The sequence below is a fragment of the Cupressus sempervirens genome, chromosome 6 (genome assembly GCF_028749045.1).
Source record: "Cupressus sempervirens isolate cs-2001-9-10 chromosome 6, ASM2874904v1, whole genome shotgun sequence".
Classification (NCBI taxonomy): Eukaryota; Viridiplantae; Streptophyta; class Pinopsida; order Cupressales; family Cupressaceae; genus Cupressus; species Cupressus sempervirens.
In genome coordinates, this window is record NC_143123.1 from 64,586,429 (window position 1) to 64,603,117 (window position 16,689).

General features: G+C 36.0%; 1 protein-coding gene across 16 annotated transcripts in view; it reads right to left on the bottom strand.

The window, feature by feature from the left end:
• LOC149551145 (putative cytosolic oligopeptidase A) overlaps positions 1–16,689 on the bottom strand; it is a 187,218-nt gene that overhangs the window by 31,121 nt on the left and 139,408 nt on the right. For 8 of the 16 annotated variants that reach the window (XR_016352683.1, XR_016352679.1, XR_016352685.1 and 5 more), the window contains one exon: positions 7,252–7,332. The exons of 6 other annotated variants lie outside the window; for them this stretch is intronic. Coding sequence is in view for 3 of the 10 variants with exons in the window: in XM_089786720.1 (XP_089642846.1) it covers positions 7,252–7,332 (81 nt within the window). In the remaining 7 variants the exon portion in view is untranslated. Of the gene's footprint in view, positions 1–7,251; positions 7,333–16,689 lie in introns of those variants that run through there. 2 more of the 16 variants (XR_016352684.1, XR_016352680.1) reach the window with 1 other exon arrangement.

Below are 16,689 nucleotides of genomic sequence, written 5' to 3' on the forward strand. Positions count from 1 at the left end.
ATTGAAGGGGCATTCTTTTGTGGAATGTCCCATGATCTGGCAGATCTCGCAGAATTGGTTCTTCGGATAGGATCGCTTGGTACAGCCTTCTATCTTGCAGTCTGTGCACCATAGCTCATTTCCTTTCATCTCTTTTTGCATGTTCTTAAATTCTTTCATCATTCTGATCACATCCTTTTGGAGGGCTCAGACCTTCTTGCTGCCCTTTTCGTCATCGCTTCTCTCTTCTTTCAAAGACGCGTCTTCATCTGAATCGGATGAGCTACTCTTCTTTTTTGTTTTCTGTTCACTTTCTAAGTTCATTTCCCTATTGTATGCTTCAGTGTATGACGATGGTAGCACAATCTTCATTTTTTTCCATAACTTTGAGCGTAGTCCTTCAATGAACCATCTTTTTTGCAGCCCATCTATCGGCTTACTTTCCATTTTATTTATTAAGTCTTTTAAATTCTTGGCATATACTCGAACTGTTTCATTTTTCCCCTGCTTTGTGTTGTATATCTCTGCTACGATCTCATTGTTGTCATGTAGCAGTTGAAATTCGGTGATAAACTCCTTTTTAACGTCATCCCAATTGGTTATTTTTTGGGAATCTGTATCGGCAAACCAATCGATTGCTACCCCCCTTAGGGTTGCCGAAAATTGTCGGACCCATTCATTTGTATCTATTATGCCGATGGTGTGGTCCTGGAGATCATGAAGATGCCAAGTGCCTGAAATCAGGAGTGAATTTGATCACCATCAGGATGGACGAAGAGGAGATTTTGGCAATCACACAAAAGCAAGTAGAACTGTATCCCGACCCGACAGAGGAAAAGAAGAGATTAGAGGAAGCACAGGCGGAAATTGAGAAGGTGACGCACGCGGAGAAAGCACACTTTAAGGACACTACTGGAACCTCAGCAAGAAATTGCGTGGAATAGAACATCGTATGATAGATATTACAAACCGAAGTACCAATCAAAATAAACGATTTGCTGCTCACAATGCCTCAACTCCGATTGACACTCACAAACATCGCTCCAACTGCTAAATTGCTAGCAGAACAAGGGAGAAGGAAAGTGGTGCAAGTGCAGAGGATCCAATGCTGCTAGCCCTTTCATCTGGACAGCATCCGACAGTCATCGAGATGGGAATTTTGGGAACTGTTCTGATATACACAATTGTGCACAGAGGTTCCGGGGTAAACGTCCTACCAGGAGATACTTGGGAAAAGTTAGGACAACCTATGTTGTGGCCACCAACCTTCCAGTTGCTCACGACAGACTAGCACAGGATCAAACCGTTGGGAGTCCTAATGGCACAACCAGTCACTATCGGAACACAGTTGTTCCTGCTCGACTTTGTCATCATCCTGCTGAAAAGGAGAGGATATGACGCCATTTTGGGTCGAGGATGGCTCATACAAGAAAAAGTGAATCACGACTAGAAGAAGAATACACTCTCATTGGAAAGTGAAGGACGCAAATTCATCATTGATTTACACACGCAAATGGTGGGCGAAGAAGCTCTATCATTTGACTCATTAGACGAAGATGAAGGGAAGTAGTAAATGGAACCAGATCAAGAGGGAGTCCTACGGTTGGAAGGTGGATTGATGGACGATGATTTGGATTCGGTGAATGGCCTTTTTCATTGGCAAATGGAGGATTACGAGCTCTTTCTGAGCTGTAATATGTTAAGGGTTGACGAAGGTAAGAAAGAAGAAGGAAATGAATGTCCGAATGAACACAGAGAAGCGGAAGAAAGAAAAGCGGTTACGACTAAAGCTAAAGGGAAGAACATATAGTACAAACCCAAAAAAAAAAAAAGATTCCATCGCACGACCGCACAGAAAGAAAATGTTATGTCGAACCATGGATATAGTAGAAAGGTGCTGGTAGCAAGGAAAACACATCATACGGTCTGCACGAGAAACAAAGAGGAAGGGATTAATAAAAGCTTTAGCAATACGGAGTGAAGGTTCTAAAATCAAGAATACAATTATTGATGGCAAGGAATGGAAGCTGACAGAATTCATGGTACCAAGTGTCGAGAACAAACTGGGTGATATGGAAAACCTGAGGGAGAGATCGAAGTTTATGCAAAATAGGCGCAAAGCATGGCATGATAAACACCTGAAATTGAACAAGTTCCAACCAAGACAACTGGTGTTGAAGTATGGCTGACAGAACGAAATCAAACTGGGGAAGTTTAAAGTCAAATGGGTAGGGACCATACAAGATACGTGAAGTTGGTGATAATAGGGCAATCAAGTTATGATGCTCGACCGGAAGGAAGTACCAGACATGGTGAATGGGTCAAAGTTAAAAATCTATCATGAAGGCAATAGTTGCCCATCAACAAACAATTGAAGAAAGAGATTTTTTTTTTATTTTTAAAAGAGAGAAAAGAAGCAAAAAAAAAAAAATCTCTTTGTAGCCAACAAGTTGATGTCGTCGATAATTGTTATGTAGCCGATGAGATGTATGTCGTCGGTAAATACTATGTAGCCGACAGCCCCTTTGGGAAGGTTCTTGTTAGGGAAGGTTATTAGGAAAGTATATATACACCCTCCGGGATCATTGTAATCATCATCATAAGTATTATGTAATCTCTTTGGCATATTTGTGAATAATAGGAGTACTGTTGTTACATGTTTCTATTTATTTTTTGTATGCATTAATCTATTTATCCCATGCGGTAAACAACAATCACTAACAAACTATGAGTAGAAAATCCGAAAGACCCTTCATTTATATTTGGAATTCACTTGCAATCGGGTTTTTAAAGGCAACTTGCAAGTAAGGGGAGAACCTAGTCCTGTTGGCAAAATAAACTTAGAAATGAAGTTTTTAATTCCATTTCCAAGTGGGGAAAATATGCATTTTAATGTTCTCTTTGGGGAAAAATCTTCTATTTCAACTTGCATCATTTTGGGGAAGAACATATAATGTTTTGAAGACAATACTCTCAAACTTTTTAACTCAAAATCCCTCCCTTTTGAATCACCAATAATGTGGAGAAACAAGACTTTAATTTTGAAGAAAATCGCTAAATACTTACTAATTCAAATCTAGGGAAAGATTTCCAAATCTAGGCTATATACACAACCAAACTTGATTAAATCTCCTCAACAATCAATATATTCTGGTCTTTAATAATCCCTTTACAAGTGGCCACGTATTCAAAGTGAAATGCATGAGAATAGCGATCTCTAAGACTGATTCGACATAAAAATTGGGGTTCAAGCCTACATTTGCGGTTTGAGTTGCAATGATGATAAAAAATGATGTTTAAATGGAAAGATGGGTTTGTATTGGTCAATACAAGCTACGGTTTGTAAGAAAGCTTCAAAGAATGATACAGTTTTTCCTAGAAATGGCCTTAAGAACAATGTTGCATCTTATAATGATACTTTCCTTTCAAAAAGGCTTTGCTTCTACCAGAGATCACACTTTCATAGACATATTTCAAGTGCTTGGAAGTTAAAACTCATACAAAAAGAAAGTCGTGTTTTGTAGGCAACATTACAAGTAAAGTTTGGCATTGGAATGTTGAGATCGTGATTTAGAAGTGTGACTCGTATATATTAGAAACTTCATTCCAAAACAAAATGTCAACTTGCAGTGAGAGGGGCTTTTGGACATGGTTCATAGGTATGTTTAGAGGTTTTTAAAAAAAAAAAAAAAATCTGAAGTTGGGGTTTAAAATCCTGATAACATATATAAATATACTTTCTTTAAAGATATTCCATGTGTTTGAAGCAGTGTTGGTTTTTTCTATTGTCTTTGTAAGCATAATATGATTCATAATTATAATAAATCATTATGACCGAGCTTTAAATGCCATACCTCATATTAGAAACTTTATTAAATACTCATGTCACTTTGCAAATACAGTGATATTGAGGTCTAAGACATGGTTTATGTTGTCTTTCACAAGCATTTTAATGTTCAAAGAAGTCATGTAATCGACATGGTTGCATGGGGACGGGGGCGCTTGGGGTACTTGGGGCACTAGTATGAGTATTTTTCAAAATAGGGGATGGGGGAGCTTGGGGCACTGGTACGAGTATTTTTCAAAATAGGGGACGGGGGTACTTGGTTATGTCAAACTTTATTTTTTATTATACATGTATAACACCTTCATTAAAACAATTGATTTCCATTTGAAAATGTCATTATAAATGCAACGGTAGTCTTTCATCTCTCCATTACAAGTGAGTTCTAAAATAAAAGTTGTAATGACACAAAATGCCCAACTTCATGACTTGAGAGATGTAATGTCCCCATTTTTGCCAGCATTGGAGTTTCAAAGATTAGCCTATTATTGTGATCCTTGTAGGCTAATTATTGTGGATAGAGGATCTTTTGAGGCAATGGCCAAGCCTTGGAGGGTCTTGTCTTCTCCTCATTTCAATAAGCTATAGGTTGGTCTTCGTTTCGCTCAGATTGGACTTCGTTTGGGCTTAATTTTGGTGTACTTACTATTTGTGGTAAGTTGGGTGTTGATTGAGATTGACCCTTTCTAATTTTTGGAAAGTGCATTTGGTTACATGGAGAAATAATAGGTATGACTCTTATTTCAGACGACATATTTAAATGATGAGTATTTTGGGAGTTATTATATTTTTAGTGGCCAAATTATTATTAATTATTAAATGGCTTAATATAAAGTTATAATCTAACTTTATAATTTCACTTGAGTGTTGAGTTATCATTGGAAAGTGCCATTTATTAATTAGTTAAGCCAAGTCAAGTGACAGAATCTAAAGAAAACTTCTAATTAATGTTGTGTGGTGAAGCTTCTAGAGTGAAGTTACATTTTGGCAACAAAAGGGACTTTGGAGGTTATAAATACAAGCCCATATGTTGAGAAAAGCATGCTTGAATATTTTATATGCTTTTGTTGCCTTTGTGGCTTTTTTGAGTTTTGATATCCTGTGACCCTTGCTGAAGTATAAAGGTTTTGAAGCTGGGTTGTGCCTTTAATCCATAGCTAAAGTTATTGCGGATTAAAGTTTTGAAAGTATTATTAATATCTCTTGTTGTATATACTGTGGTTGGGAGATATTGAGTTTCCTTCTGAGTTTGTCTTGCAATTTGCTGCTGAAGTAAAGTAAATTGTAATTGCTTCTTGGACTGTGACTTTTCCATTTCTCCTACTATTTTCTACTTGACTAAGGAGAAAATTAGGGTTGTGCTTTTTGACTGGTTTAAGGAAATTTACATGCATATTGAAGAACAATGTTCAAGTCTAGAGAGTTGTTGCTAAAAATCATTACCTTCTATTCAAAGGACAAGTAATAATCAAATTCTGGAAGCTATGTTACAATTCAAACAGGTGAATCTGGGCAATTTTTTGATTGTCCTCTGCATATGTATATTGGGGCTGAACTTCATTATCACAGGTCTGCTACTAAATTGTGCAATAGTATTTATGTGCTAGAGTTGCAACTAATTTGGGAGATAGTTGTGGCATTACTTGAGATCTGCAAATCATTATAGAACCCTACATTCACTTCAAGATTGCCTCTTGGATATTGAAAGACTGTTCATGCACAGACAACAACTATAAGTATGTTTGCCAAGTGTTTGGTTAAATGCCAAATCTCTGATTAATGAAGAAATTTGATGTGGTTTAATTATAACCAAGTCAGGATTTTTACAAGAGGCCTTGGTGGATGTTTGATTCCATATTGTAGGTTTTTAAACAAAGAACGATGACTTTTAGTCAGGCTTTCAAACCCCACTTGTTGGTAGCTTAATTCTTCATTATCTCTTAGAATATAGCTCAAAATTAAGCCTATAACAACTCAATATAATTGGGATTCAAATATCAAGAAACATAGGACAAAAATAAAACCATAAACAAACAATCCAACCAAGAAAAATCAAACAAAGACTAGACATTCCAAAAATCAAGCACTTGCAATCAAGAAAGAAAAACTGATTTTGCAAGTAAAACAAAGAAAAACTCAATGAAAATATCCAAAAATGACACTAGTAGGATGAGAAACTTAGGCGAATCCAACGTATAGCCAACTGCCATTGAAAAACACCTTTAGAATGGCTAGCATAGAGAAGATTAAGCTACAACTGTATGATTTTTTGTTTTAGTATTTCCTATATTTTATAAATACAAAATAAGGTCAATAACTAGCTATGACTAGGGAACTAACTTCACTCATTGGAACAAGAAGGTAGTAGAATCTAAAATCTCCAAGTGCTTTAATATCATCCAATGGGCTACCAAGTCAAGCATTAAAGACACTTAACAACAAAAAGGATGTTGCGACTGATGCTAAACAAACCTAGTCAAAACAAATCCCAAATTATACAAGTGCAATTACTGAACACAGAAACCAAACCTAAACAAAAACTAGCAAAACTTTGAAACCCTTCAAATGAAGCCATTGATGGCCTTAGCAAAAAGTTGCCTTAATTCAACAACTTATAGTACCTTGAATATTCATAGACAACTGTGTGATGGAGTATGAACAATGGTACCAAATTATGATGTAGCACTCTTTTGAAAAGATGAACAAATTCGTCTTCCTCTTCAAATGACACAAATGTACTATTGCCACAAGATGAGTCTATGGATCCAATCTACTAATCCTCAACTGAACATGCTTCTTTCATTTTTTCTTCAAAAGTATCTGGATGCTTAGGTATAATTGAAACTGTTAACCTTTTGTTGGCCGCTAACCAAGCAAGATGTCTTATGGTACATCACCTTGGTTGACTGAAGACTAGATTCTTGCTAATTGCTACAACTTAAACAATTGGTTCATCAAACATGTTAACCTCAAGCTGATTGTGAATTTTTTTCTCATGATTAAGATGAAGATACGACTCGATTGTATAACTTAGTACATTGCTCACAAACTCCAAACTTGGAAGTCTTTATTGTTTATGAGAAGTTGTTTTTCAAGCTCTAGGGTAGGACATCCATGTAAAGTATATTCACGTACTGTTATTCATTTTTTACACGTGCTCAAATGAAGGAAGACACATGCTACTTATTTTCAAAGTAAAATTCAGAAGTATGCATTAAAGTAAGATATTATATTCATTCTGAAATAAAATTCAATATTTGCGTAATAGAGCAAATCATGAAAAGAATTTAAATGCTGAAAGTAATTTTCTCCCACACATTTGACTGTGAGAGTAGTCCCTACGTGCTGATATACACCTATACTCTATTGAAATCAGTAACATGAAAGAAGAGTAAGAGGAGAAAAAGGTCATGGGCACTAGTCATTGCCTGTAATGACTGGTGAAGTGGCATCCATCCGCATCCACCTTCTTGTTGTTCTGGACTTCGCCCTTTCCGTGCTTCCAATCCCTGCATCCACAAAAGAGAATAGGTTAGATCCAATAGATCTAAGCAATACTGATAGCTCACTTCATCTCACTTTCATCATCCTACATGCTATTCATCTCAGTAAAATACAGGCATACATCAGCAATTAGAGAGATCAATCGGAAAAAATTAAAGTATTAAAGGGACAATTCATCTTTGTTTTGAAACCTTTTACTTATTAAGAGCTGGTGAAAAGAAGACAGGTGTAGCAGATAGAGATTGATATGCAAATTAATAGCAGAAAAATATAAGTATCAAAGGGACAAACTAGCCTTAGTCTGAAACCTTTTACTTAAAGCAAGTGTAAAAGCAATAAAAGCATATCAAGAAATGCATAAACAACTAAAAGAGAGCAGAGTGAGCAAATCAAATATCATTATCAGATAAGGATCAGAGCAGGTAGCTAGTAGAGGTCTGAATTTTAAGAAGTATGATATGTGGTGTAAAAAGGAGAAGGAACGGATGTTACAGAAACGTGCTATTGATGCAAGCAATGTTCAAAGATTTTACTAAAATCTTTTGTGACGTAGGATTTCATACACAGCAAAGAGGCAAAACATCAACTCTAGTATGAATCTTTCCTTTCAGTAAAGCGAAAACAGGTTAAGCAATATAATCAATATAATCAATGCAGTACCACAATATATTTTTTGGCAAGAAGATACGGTGTCTATTTTTCATGCACAGCAGGCAACTTTCAGCAATGAAAGTAGGGACTGATAGAGAAAATCTGGTGTGAGAGCTGAAAGAAAACTCTCATTAATTTTGTTCAAGCACCAATACAGAGTTAAAGCAAATGGAGTATCACAGTCACATACAGGTTTCTTGCAAATGGCTTAATGAAATGTCATATGAAGCTGAGGAAAACAAAGGGGGAATTCATGGATATTTCAATCACAGTAGAAAATCTTTTCAAAATATAACACAGGTCTGAGAGAGGTATAGCATCTATATACTTGATAGCCTACATCAAAAACAGAAGGTAGGAAAATGCTTAAAAGGACAAAACAAGCAGGAAACTCATTATAAACCATAAATCTGAGGTAGGTTTGAATATTTTTGTAAGTTTTAGAAACCGGATGGAGAAGGTATAGCTACAGCCCGACTTGGTAAAATGATGTATAGGTATTGTATCTTTTAGCTTGATAAATCCTTTTCAAAACTTAGTAAATGGTGCCCAGATACAGCAAAAGAAAGAAAAGATGAACAGCTGGAATCATTTTTCTTAGATACCCATGAAGCAAGGAAATTTCCACAAGGAGATGAGGAGGAAAAGGATAAAACCCAACTACAGGTTTTGCAAATATTTTTATATACAGCAACAAGAAGGATTTTAAGACAGCTGTAGTTCATTTTTATATTTATGCTTATCCATGAAACGAGCTAAGAACAAAAAGAGAAGAGAAACTTACTTTCAGCTTTTAAGTGCCAAATAAAACCATGGCTACAGCAAAGCCCCTTTATTTTTCATACCAAATGTGTATCTTCAGCCATGCTGACAGCAAAGGAAGTAAAGGAACTTTAAAGACTCAGCTAAAGGAGAGACAAATTAAGAAGAAATACGGGTTCAGCTAAAAAAAAAAAAACATGCTCAAAATACCAGTCGGCTTTCTTTAAAACCATACACTTTCATGCTGGAAAGTCACAGATATGCCAGAATAGAAGCCAAAGAAGCACATTCACCAGTAAAGGCCGAATACAGCAACGTAATGCACCAAAATGGCATCTGAGCAACAGAGAAAAGCACAGGAAATGAACTCCATGGCGGCTAGGGTTTCATTTTTAACCCAGCCACGGGTTTTGCTTCCTATCACAAGCTCTTGCATTCAAAATAACAAAAATGAAGACCTTGTTCCTTTTTATCAAATCCATAATCGTATTTGATAAGCATTTCGGGTCCGAAGGTTAAGCGGTGAAGATGTTTTGTTTAAAACATTGTTTTATTTATCTTACTCAACCTTTGTAATTCTTAGTTTATTATTTTAATTGCGCATGCTTCAAATGAAATTATTATTTTATAATTGATTTTATGCAATTCAATTATTTAATAATAAAACTCATGTGATTAAAATAATAAATGATGAATTAAAAGTGTATAAGGAAAGGCACTTTGTATTGTGATATTTTAGATTTATTCTTGACTTATATTATTATTTTTAATTGCATAAACATACAAAAGGGATTGTAATTATTATTTTTATAATTGATAGTCTTATAAATCAATTATTAAAAATAATAAACATTCATGCAATTAAAAATAATAAAGTCTAGAGTCAAGGCAAGCTAAAAGGGGGTAGCTGCAGTTGATATTTTTAGACGCCCAGTTCAGACTGAAGACTTCAGAGTGCATTATGGAGTGATTTTTGGCAGTTTGGGGAGCTTTTCTAGTTTTTCTCATGCATGTATGGTAGAACCTCAGTTTGGGGTATTTTGAGCATTTTTTTTTGGAGTTTTAGTGGTTTTTAATAATGAGTTAACTCATTATTTCGACCCAGCTTTTCTTGTTTGGAGACAGTGTATTCATGATTTATACTCCTCTTATTTTGGAGGGGGGGGTTCAGATTGGGAGAAGAAGTGCTTATGTGATTCCCATCCTTAGCATTTTTTGTCTGGGTTTTTCTGATCCATATGCAGATGTACTGTTTTTGAGGCCTTTGATTGAAATAAAAGTTTTCCTTGGGACCAAATTTGGAGTTAACAGATTAAGTTGTATGCGTGGAGGTGATTGATATTATTCAAATTGTGTTTTCATAATAGACCTGTCTGAATGATGTCTTATCTTGTATCTTCTTTATTCGAAATAGCTGTTCATAGGTTTTGAGTTGTGTTTTCGTTATTGATATATTCGATTGTGAATCAATTTTCCTTTCATATATTTTCAAGTTATAAACCTTCTCTTAAATTATTGATATGAATCAGCAGATCTTCAAAAAAGGGTTTCTTGTGATTGTCTTATCAAAGCTTTCATTGTGTCTCAGGTATAGCAGTGATTTGTGTCATCCTCTTGGTGTATCACCTTAGTTCTTTAAGTTTTCCATGTTTAGGCTATTTTTCTCCCCTTTTCCTCTGAAAGTTTATTTTTTCCATTAAAGCAAGTAAGGTATCAGATACATCATATAGGAACCGGCCTAGAATCCGGAGGTTCAGTCAAGTTACAAGTTACCCACAACTTTTGGCTGATCCCATGTTTCTTCAAAATCGCTGCAAGTTTTAGGACTTAAGGCAATTTTTCAGGGTGCAGATTTGGGAGATAACACGTACATGACCTCAAGATACAAATGCATGATTTTCAACTTCATTAGGACTTGTCTGCATGTTCATTCTAATGACATGATTATCTTGAACACTGAAAGACATATTTTCCTTCTTCAACTTTTTATCATTGGCTTTCACAGATTGTGTGAACAAGATATGGGAGTCACCAACTAAAGGTGCTTCCTTTTCCTAGAAGAGAATCATAAGATCACTAGTTTCAGATTTAGGATGCTTTGTTACTATGTTTATTGACAGTGCTTCAATAACATGCTTCTTTAATGATGAAACTAACTTTTGTTGATTCCCACCAATAAAACCATGACCAACATTTGGGAGATGCCTACTTTATACATCCTCATGAGGAAGGAAGAACAAACTTTGAGCTCTTTTCATTTTGAGGTCAAGCAACTCGTTTGCTAACCTTTGTACTGTAAATCCATCCTTGTGATGAAAGGGATCTGAAGGAAAGGAACAACATTCTTCAAGCCCACTTGGTTCTATTCTTATTTTCCCGACAAGGATGTGATGATTCTTAATTTCAATTGCTAAATTCTATGCAGTACAAGTAAACGAGGTTGCTCTTCTTAATAGAAAACTGACTTTGGGAATTTGAGCATTTCAAAGAACCACTTCAATTTGTAGTTGTAGGCTAAGGAAAAATTTGAATTCTTCATGTTAACCTATCAAAATGAGCAATAAATTCACACATAGGCATGAGATTCTTTCTTCACTTGGGTGAGTTGGGCCCACAAAGTATAAGCATCTTCAAGAGGCTAGAACCTTTCTTCAAACTTGGCTATGAGAGTAGTCTAGTTTGTAATAGTTTGTGGTCCAAGGTGGTACAACTAGTCAACAACCACACCATGGAAAGTTTCCACAAACAACCTCATAGTTACATCCTCATGTTCAACAACATAAACACCACATGCAATGTAAAAAATGACAATATGATCATCAAGATGTTGTCTATTGCCGAAGAACTTAAGAATATTCGTTTGTAAGATGTGAGGAAGAGCATTTATAGGTAGAGCTAGATTCAATAGACCAAAAGAACTTCCCTAAGGACCTTCGAAAACCATTTACATGTCTATGGTGAAAGCATCAAAAACTTCAAGAAATAAAACTACAATGAATAGGACACATGTATACTTCAAGCAAAAGAGTGAGGCTTTCAAATGTATATTGTTCCCCAAGAGAGCCAACAAAAACTGTTGAGTGAAATTTTCAAAGTTACTACAACCAAAACTCACAAAACTAATGATGTTGTGCAAGCAATAGTCACAGTCACTCCTACTTCTCAAAAGGAAAGGCTCCCCAATCTTATTGTTGTTGTAGTTAACAAAACACTTAACTACCATATATAATTTATGCAAAGCATCTCTAGGAGCAATAATTTTGATAAACAAAATATTAGATGTAAGAAATACTTTTAGCTTACCAACAATTCATGTAACCAAGAAACTCATGAAATCGTAAAGTCTTTCCAATCATAAAGTCTTTCCATGGCTCTTAAGATTTTGAGAACAAGAATAAAACACATGTCCAACTCAAAGGCTCCAACATGTATTTCACCTTGCATGCAAAAACTAAGAAAGTAAATCCAATGTCCCCATTATTGCTAGCATCAGAGTTTGAGAGATTAGCCTATTATTGTCATCCTCGTAGGCTAATTATTGTGGATAGAGGATCCTATGAGGTACAAGGTTGGTTATGGGAGGGGATTATCTTCTTCATAATTCAGAATGTTCCATTTTGGTCTTTGTTTGGCTCAAATTGATCACCATTTGGGCTTAGTATCATGTACTTACTATTTATGGCAAGTTTGGTGATGATTGAGAGGGACCCTTTCTATTTTTGGAAAGTGCATTTGGTCAAGAGGGGAACTAGTAGGTGCTCCTCCTATTTCAGGCAATATGTTTAAAGGCCAAGTATTTTGGGAATTATTATTATTTTAGTGGCTAAATTAATATTAAATCATGAAATGGCTTATTAAAAAGTTATAATTTAAGTTTATAATTTCAGTTAAGGGTTGAGTTATCATTGGAAGGGGCTATTTATTTAAATAATTTATGGAAGCCTATGCCAAAGTATTAATTAAAATGTACATGGAGTAATTATACTTCAAATTCAAATATACAAACAAATAGCTATAAGTGAAAAGTGTATGGAATAAGCTACTAGCCATTGGTGTGTTGAAGAAAATCCTGAACTTAATTGTTATAAAGCAAGCTAATTGGACTGAGATAATGGCAGCCACATGGGGTTATAATTGTCTCGCATAGGCGGTGTGGGAATTTCTAGCAGGGATACAACTCATTCAGAAAGGCTGCATCACATTTAGAGGCTCAAATCTGATTCTATTTGGCCCATGCTTCATACCAGCAATCATGACATGCATTGGTTTGCATATGGGGTTTCTGCAGATAAGCTGATACTTCAACACCGCTTGCATTATCCAGGTCTTTTATCTGTGTGTGTGTGTGTGTGTGTGTGTATCTAAGATGCATGGGTGCACATACCCACACCCCTGGTACACTTACCCATGTACTCAAGTACTGGGTACTTAGTGGAGAGCATCATAGCTAAGGACCTTGATTAAGATTTCTGATTTTCTTTTTCAGATTTTTTATTGTGTATCAGTCTCTTGTTTATCAAGCTTAGTTCAATACGTAATCAGTTTACAGTAAGCTTTATCACAGTTCATGTCAGAAGTTTATCATTTGCAAAATGTCATTGTTATATGATTTATGATCCGTTTGTTCATGTTGAAAGTATGATTTTTCTGTTATGAATCTAAACATTTATCATATAATATTATTATAAACATATAGAAAATCTGAAACTGAAAACAATACATTACATTTGCCAACTTTATCACTATTCTTGTTTTGAAAAACCATTGCCATGACTCATTATTTGAGATTTTCTATAAAATATAAATTATAATTAAAAAAACGTTACCCAAGTACCCCCATCCCCTATTTTGAAAAATAGTCGTACTTGTACCAATACTGGTACCCTAAGTACCCAACTACCCTCATCCCTAAGCAACCTTGATACACACACACACACACACACACACACACACACATTTTTGTGAAAATAACTATATGTTACATCTTAATACTAGCATTGTGATTAATGCATTCATTTAATGGACTTCTAAGTTTCATGCCTCATGTTGTTGTAATGCTCAAAAATGATAAGTATATAGCTTGCATGCAAAGCATTTGTGGAAATGATGGTTGTAGGTGCACATCTTACAAGTAGAAATTCTTATATATGCATTTGAAAAGACTAATAGAAGTTGCATTTGCACCTAGATTCTCACTAAATCAATATAGTGTTAATTTGCAAGCATTTGAGCATAATGTAAAACCATTTTTAGCAAGCAAATACAATCTCAAAATTAAAGGCAGCAAGATAGAGGTTTCTTGCCATCCTGCAATGGAGGCCTTTGCATTAGAGGTGTCGTACACATTATGCACAAGACAAGCATGGGTAAGAATAGGTCAACGAAATCCATACAGGGTCTTATACCCGAGCTTCAACATGCTATATAGGCCTATAGTGATTCTTGTCAGAATTATAATAAAAAGATATCAGGGCTGCTACAACAGCAAGAGATTTTGGATCCCTCGTTTATGTAAAAAGGAAAAAGAGGCTCTAATAATTTCAATCATGAAAAATAATCAGTAGAAGAGAGGGTAGCTATGGGGGTTGAGTGTTTGGTTGGTGTGGCAGCCACTAGTTTGCTTTAGCCACGGGATGGGGAAGGTCTTTTCCAGAGGCATGAGGTTATCACCGATTTGTTCAAGGACAGCTCAATCGAGTCCCAACATTTGCATGACATGGGAGCTCCTAATCTAGGGAGAGCTGATGACATGATAGCCACCATTGATTGTAGCATCACATCTATTGGTAGCAATGAAGTTATTAATGATATAGGGTCTGATTTTTATGACAAAGTCCTATGTTTGAGCCTATTGAGGGCATTGATGACAAGGCAAGCATGGAGGATGTTGTGGATATCACTATGAGGATTGCATGGAAAATGCGAGTTCTTCCACTTTTGATTTCTATGATAGCAATGAGTCATATTTACAACATGAGATATTAGAGAGTGTACAAGTATAGGATGTTGGTACTCCTGATTTGGGTAATACTGATGTTATCTTTAAAGATGACTAATGCTTCAGTGAGCTTGATTTGTCGTATCAGACTTTAGTAAATAATTTAGAGATTCCATTGATCGATGATAGGTTGCAAGATCGTGACTCACCAAGGCTTGCAGTTACATGTGGAGTGGAAGCATGTGAGAAGATTGGTATAGCAACAACTTTTATTTATTCAAATGAATCATTCATCAAGGTAGCCAAGAATGGTACCTCGGTTGTTTACGTGTGTGAGGATGACAGCACACATGATGTTATGTCTCATGAGGTGAGTGATGCAGATACAACATCCTATTATAGTGCAATTTATGGATCAAAGAGCTCACAAGAGAGTTAAGAGACTTCAGAGACACCTTGTGGCCAAACGATTGAGGGTGAGTGATAGTCAGATTGCTACAGCTATACAACATTATGACGTTGCCCATCAAATATTATCTACCTATGGATAGGGTACTACTAAGACAGATCAGCATTGTGATAGCATTCTTTCCCTTGCAAAGTTTCATTCCCTTCAAGAGGCCATCAAGGTAATGAAACACAACTATTAGTTGATAGAGACTACCTTATCAACTGGGGTTGCACTTATTATGATGCCTTGTTTAGAAAAGAAGAGGAGGTAGTTGAGCTCACTCACATGCTTGAGGCAACTTCAAAGATATTGGAGAGTACCTAGTTGAACCTTTAGAAGTCACACTATTAGTTGGATGTGGTTATCATAGAGTTGAGTACAATGCTCACCAACTACAAATTTAGTACAGACTCCCATAGTGGCAGTCGGTGATGACCATACATCAACAGATTGTGGTGACATGTATGTTGATGGTGTGGCTATATCCATCTCAGATACCTATCTAGTAGAGGTGGTTGGGATTAGTGCAGTGGTTGAGTGCATTGGAGAGCCACTTGTTGCACTACATTCTCCTGAGGTTTGTCCATTGAAATATAATGTAGGGAAAATTTTTGAGAGCCACTATGATGCAGAGGTGGATTTGGCTGTGAGTTGTGTGACATTTGACGACAACACTCCCTCTTCTTCACTAGACAAATGTCGAGTATCATCTAGTTTGGAGGTCGACTCTTGTGTTGATTTGTTTCCCTCTCCTGGAAAAAAATCAGCTACTTCATCTCATGCAGTTAATGGCATTACATAGTTGGTTGTGTCGTAGATTCGAAGGGATCAACTGTAGATTGCAGGGGAACAATTTGATTGTACCACATATAATTCCTATTGCACAAATACATTTATTAAGTACTTGCTCGAGAGCCCAGATTTTTAGGAGGGACCTTTTAAAGTCACCAAGGCTATTGTCATTGGAGATTCTTGTGGCATTTGGCATTTAGTGGTAGAAATAGTAGAATTTTCGCCAATAGTGTTTCCTCACAGGGATTTTGCAGTTGGATTTGTAGAGAGGGTTACTAGAGACCCTGGTTGATCAACTATTCAGGTCTAAGATTAGAGCTATATTCTGATAGTTGAGGTGTTAGTGATAAGCCACTTACAATGATCAAAGATTTTTACGGGGACTACATAGTTAGGAGAGCTCATTATTTGTCTTTTGATCCACATGTTGAGGATTTGGTTATGCATCAATGTGGATTGGTTCCAAGTTTATACCATCCTCTATGGATTGGGTTACACCATATTTTGTAGATGGGATCAGCAACTGCAAGTTGGATTACTTGCAATGCCAACACATCCAAGATAGTTTGACAGAGTTTCGAGATGGTGGTTGTATTACTAGCTTTTATTTTTATTGCTATCTTTGCAGTGTAGTTGGATGTGGGTGTCAATTATATTGGTACTCTGGTGTTCATAGAGTTGGAGCTACAATTGGGTTGAGATCCGATGAGTTGTTTACTCCACCAGAGCCTACAGTTAGTTTCTAGATGATTTTGTTATTGACGTTAG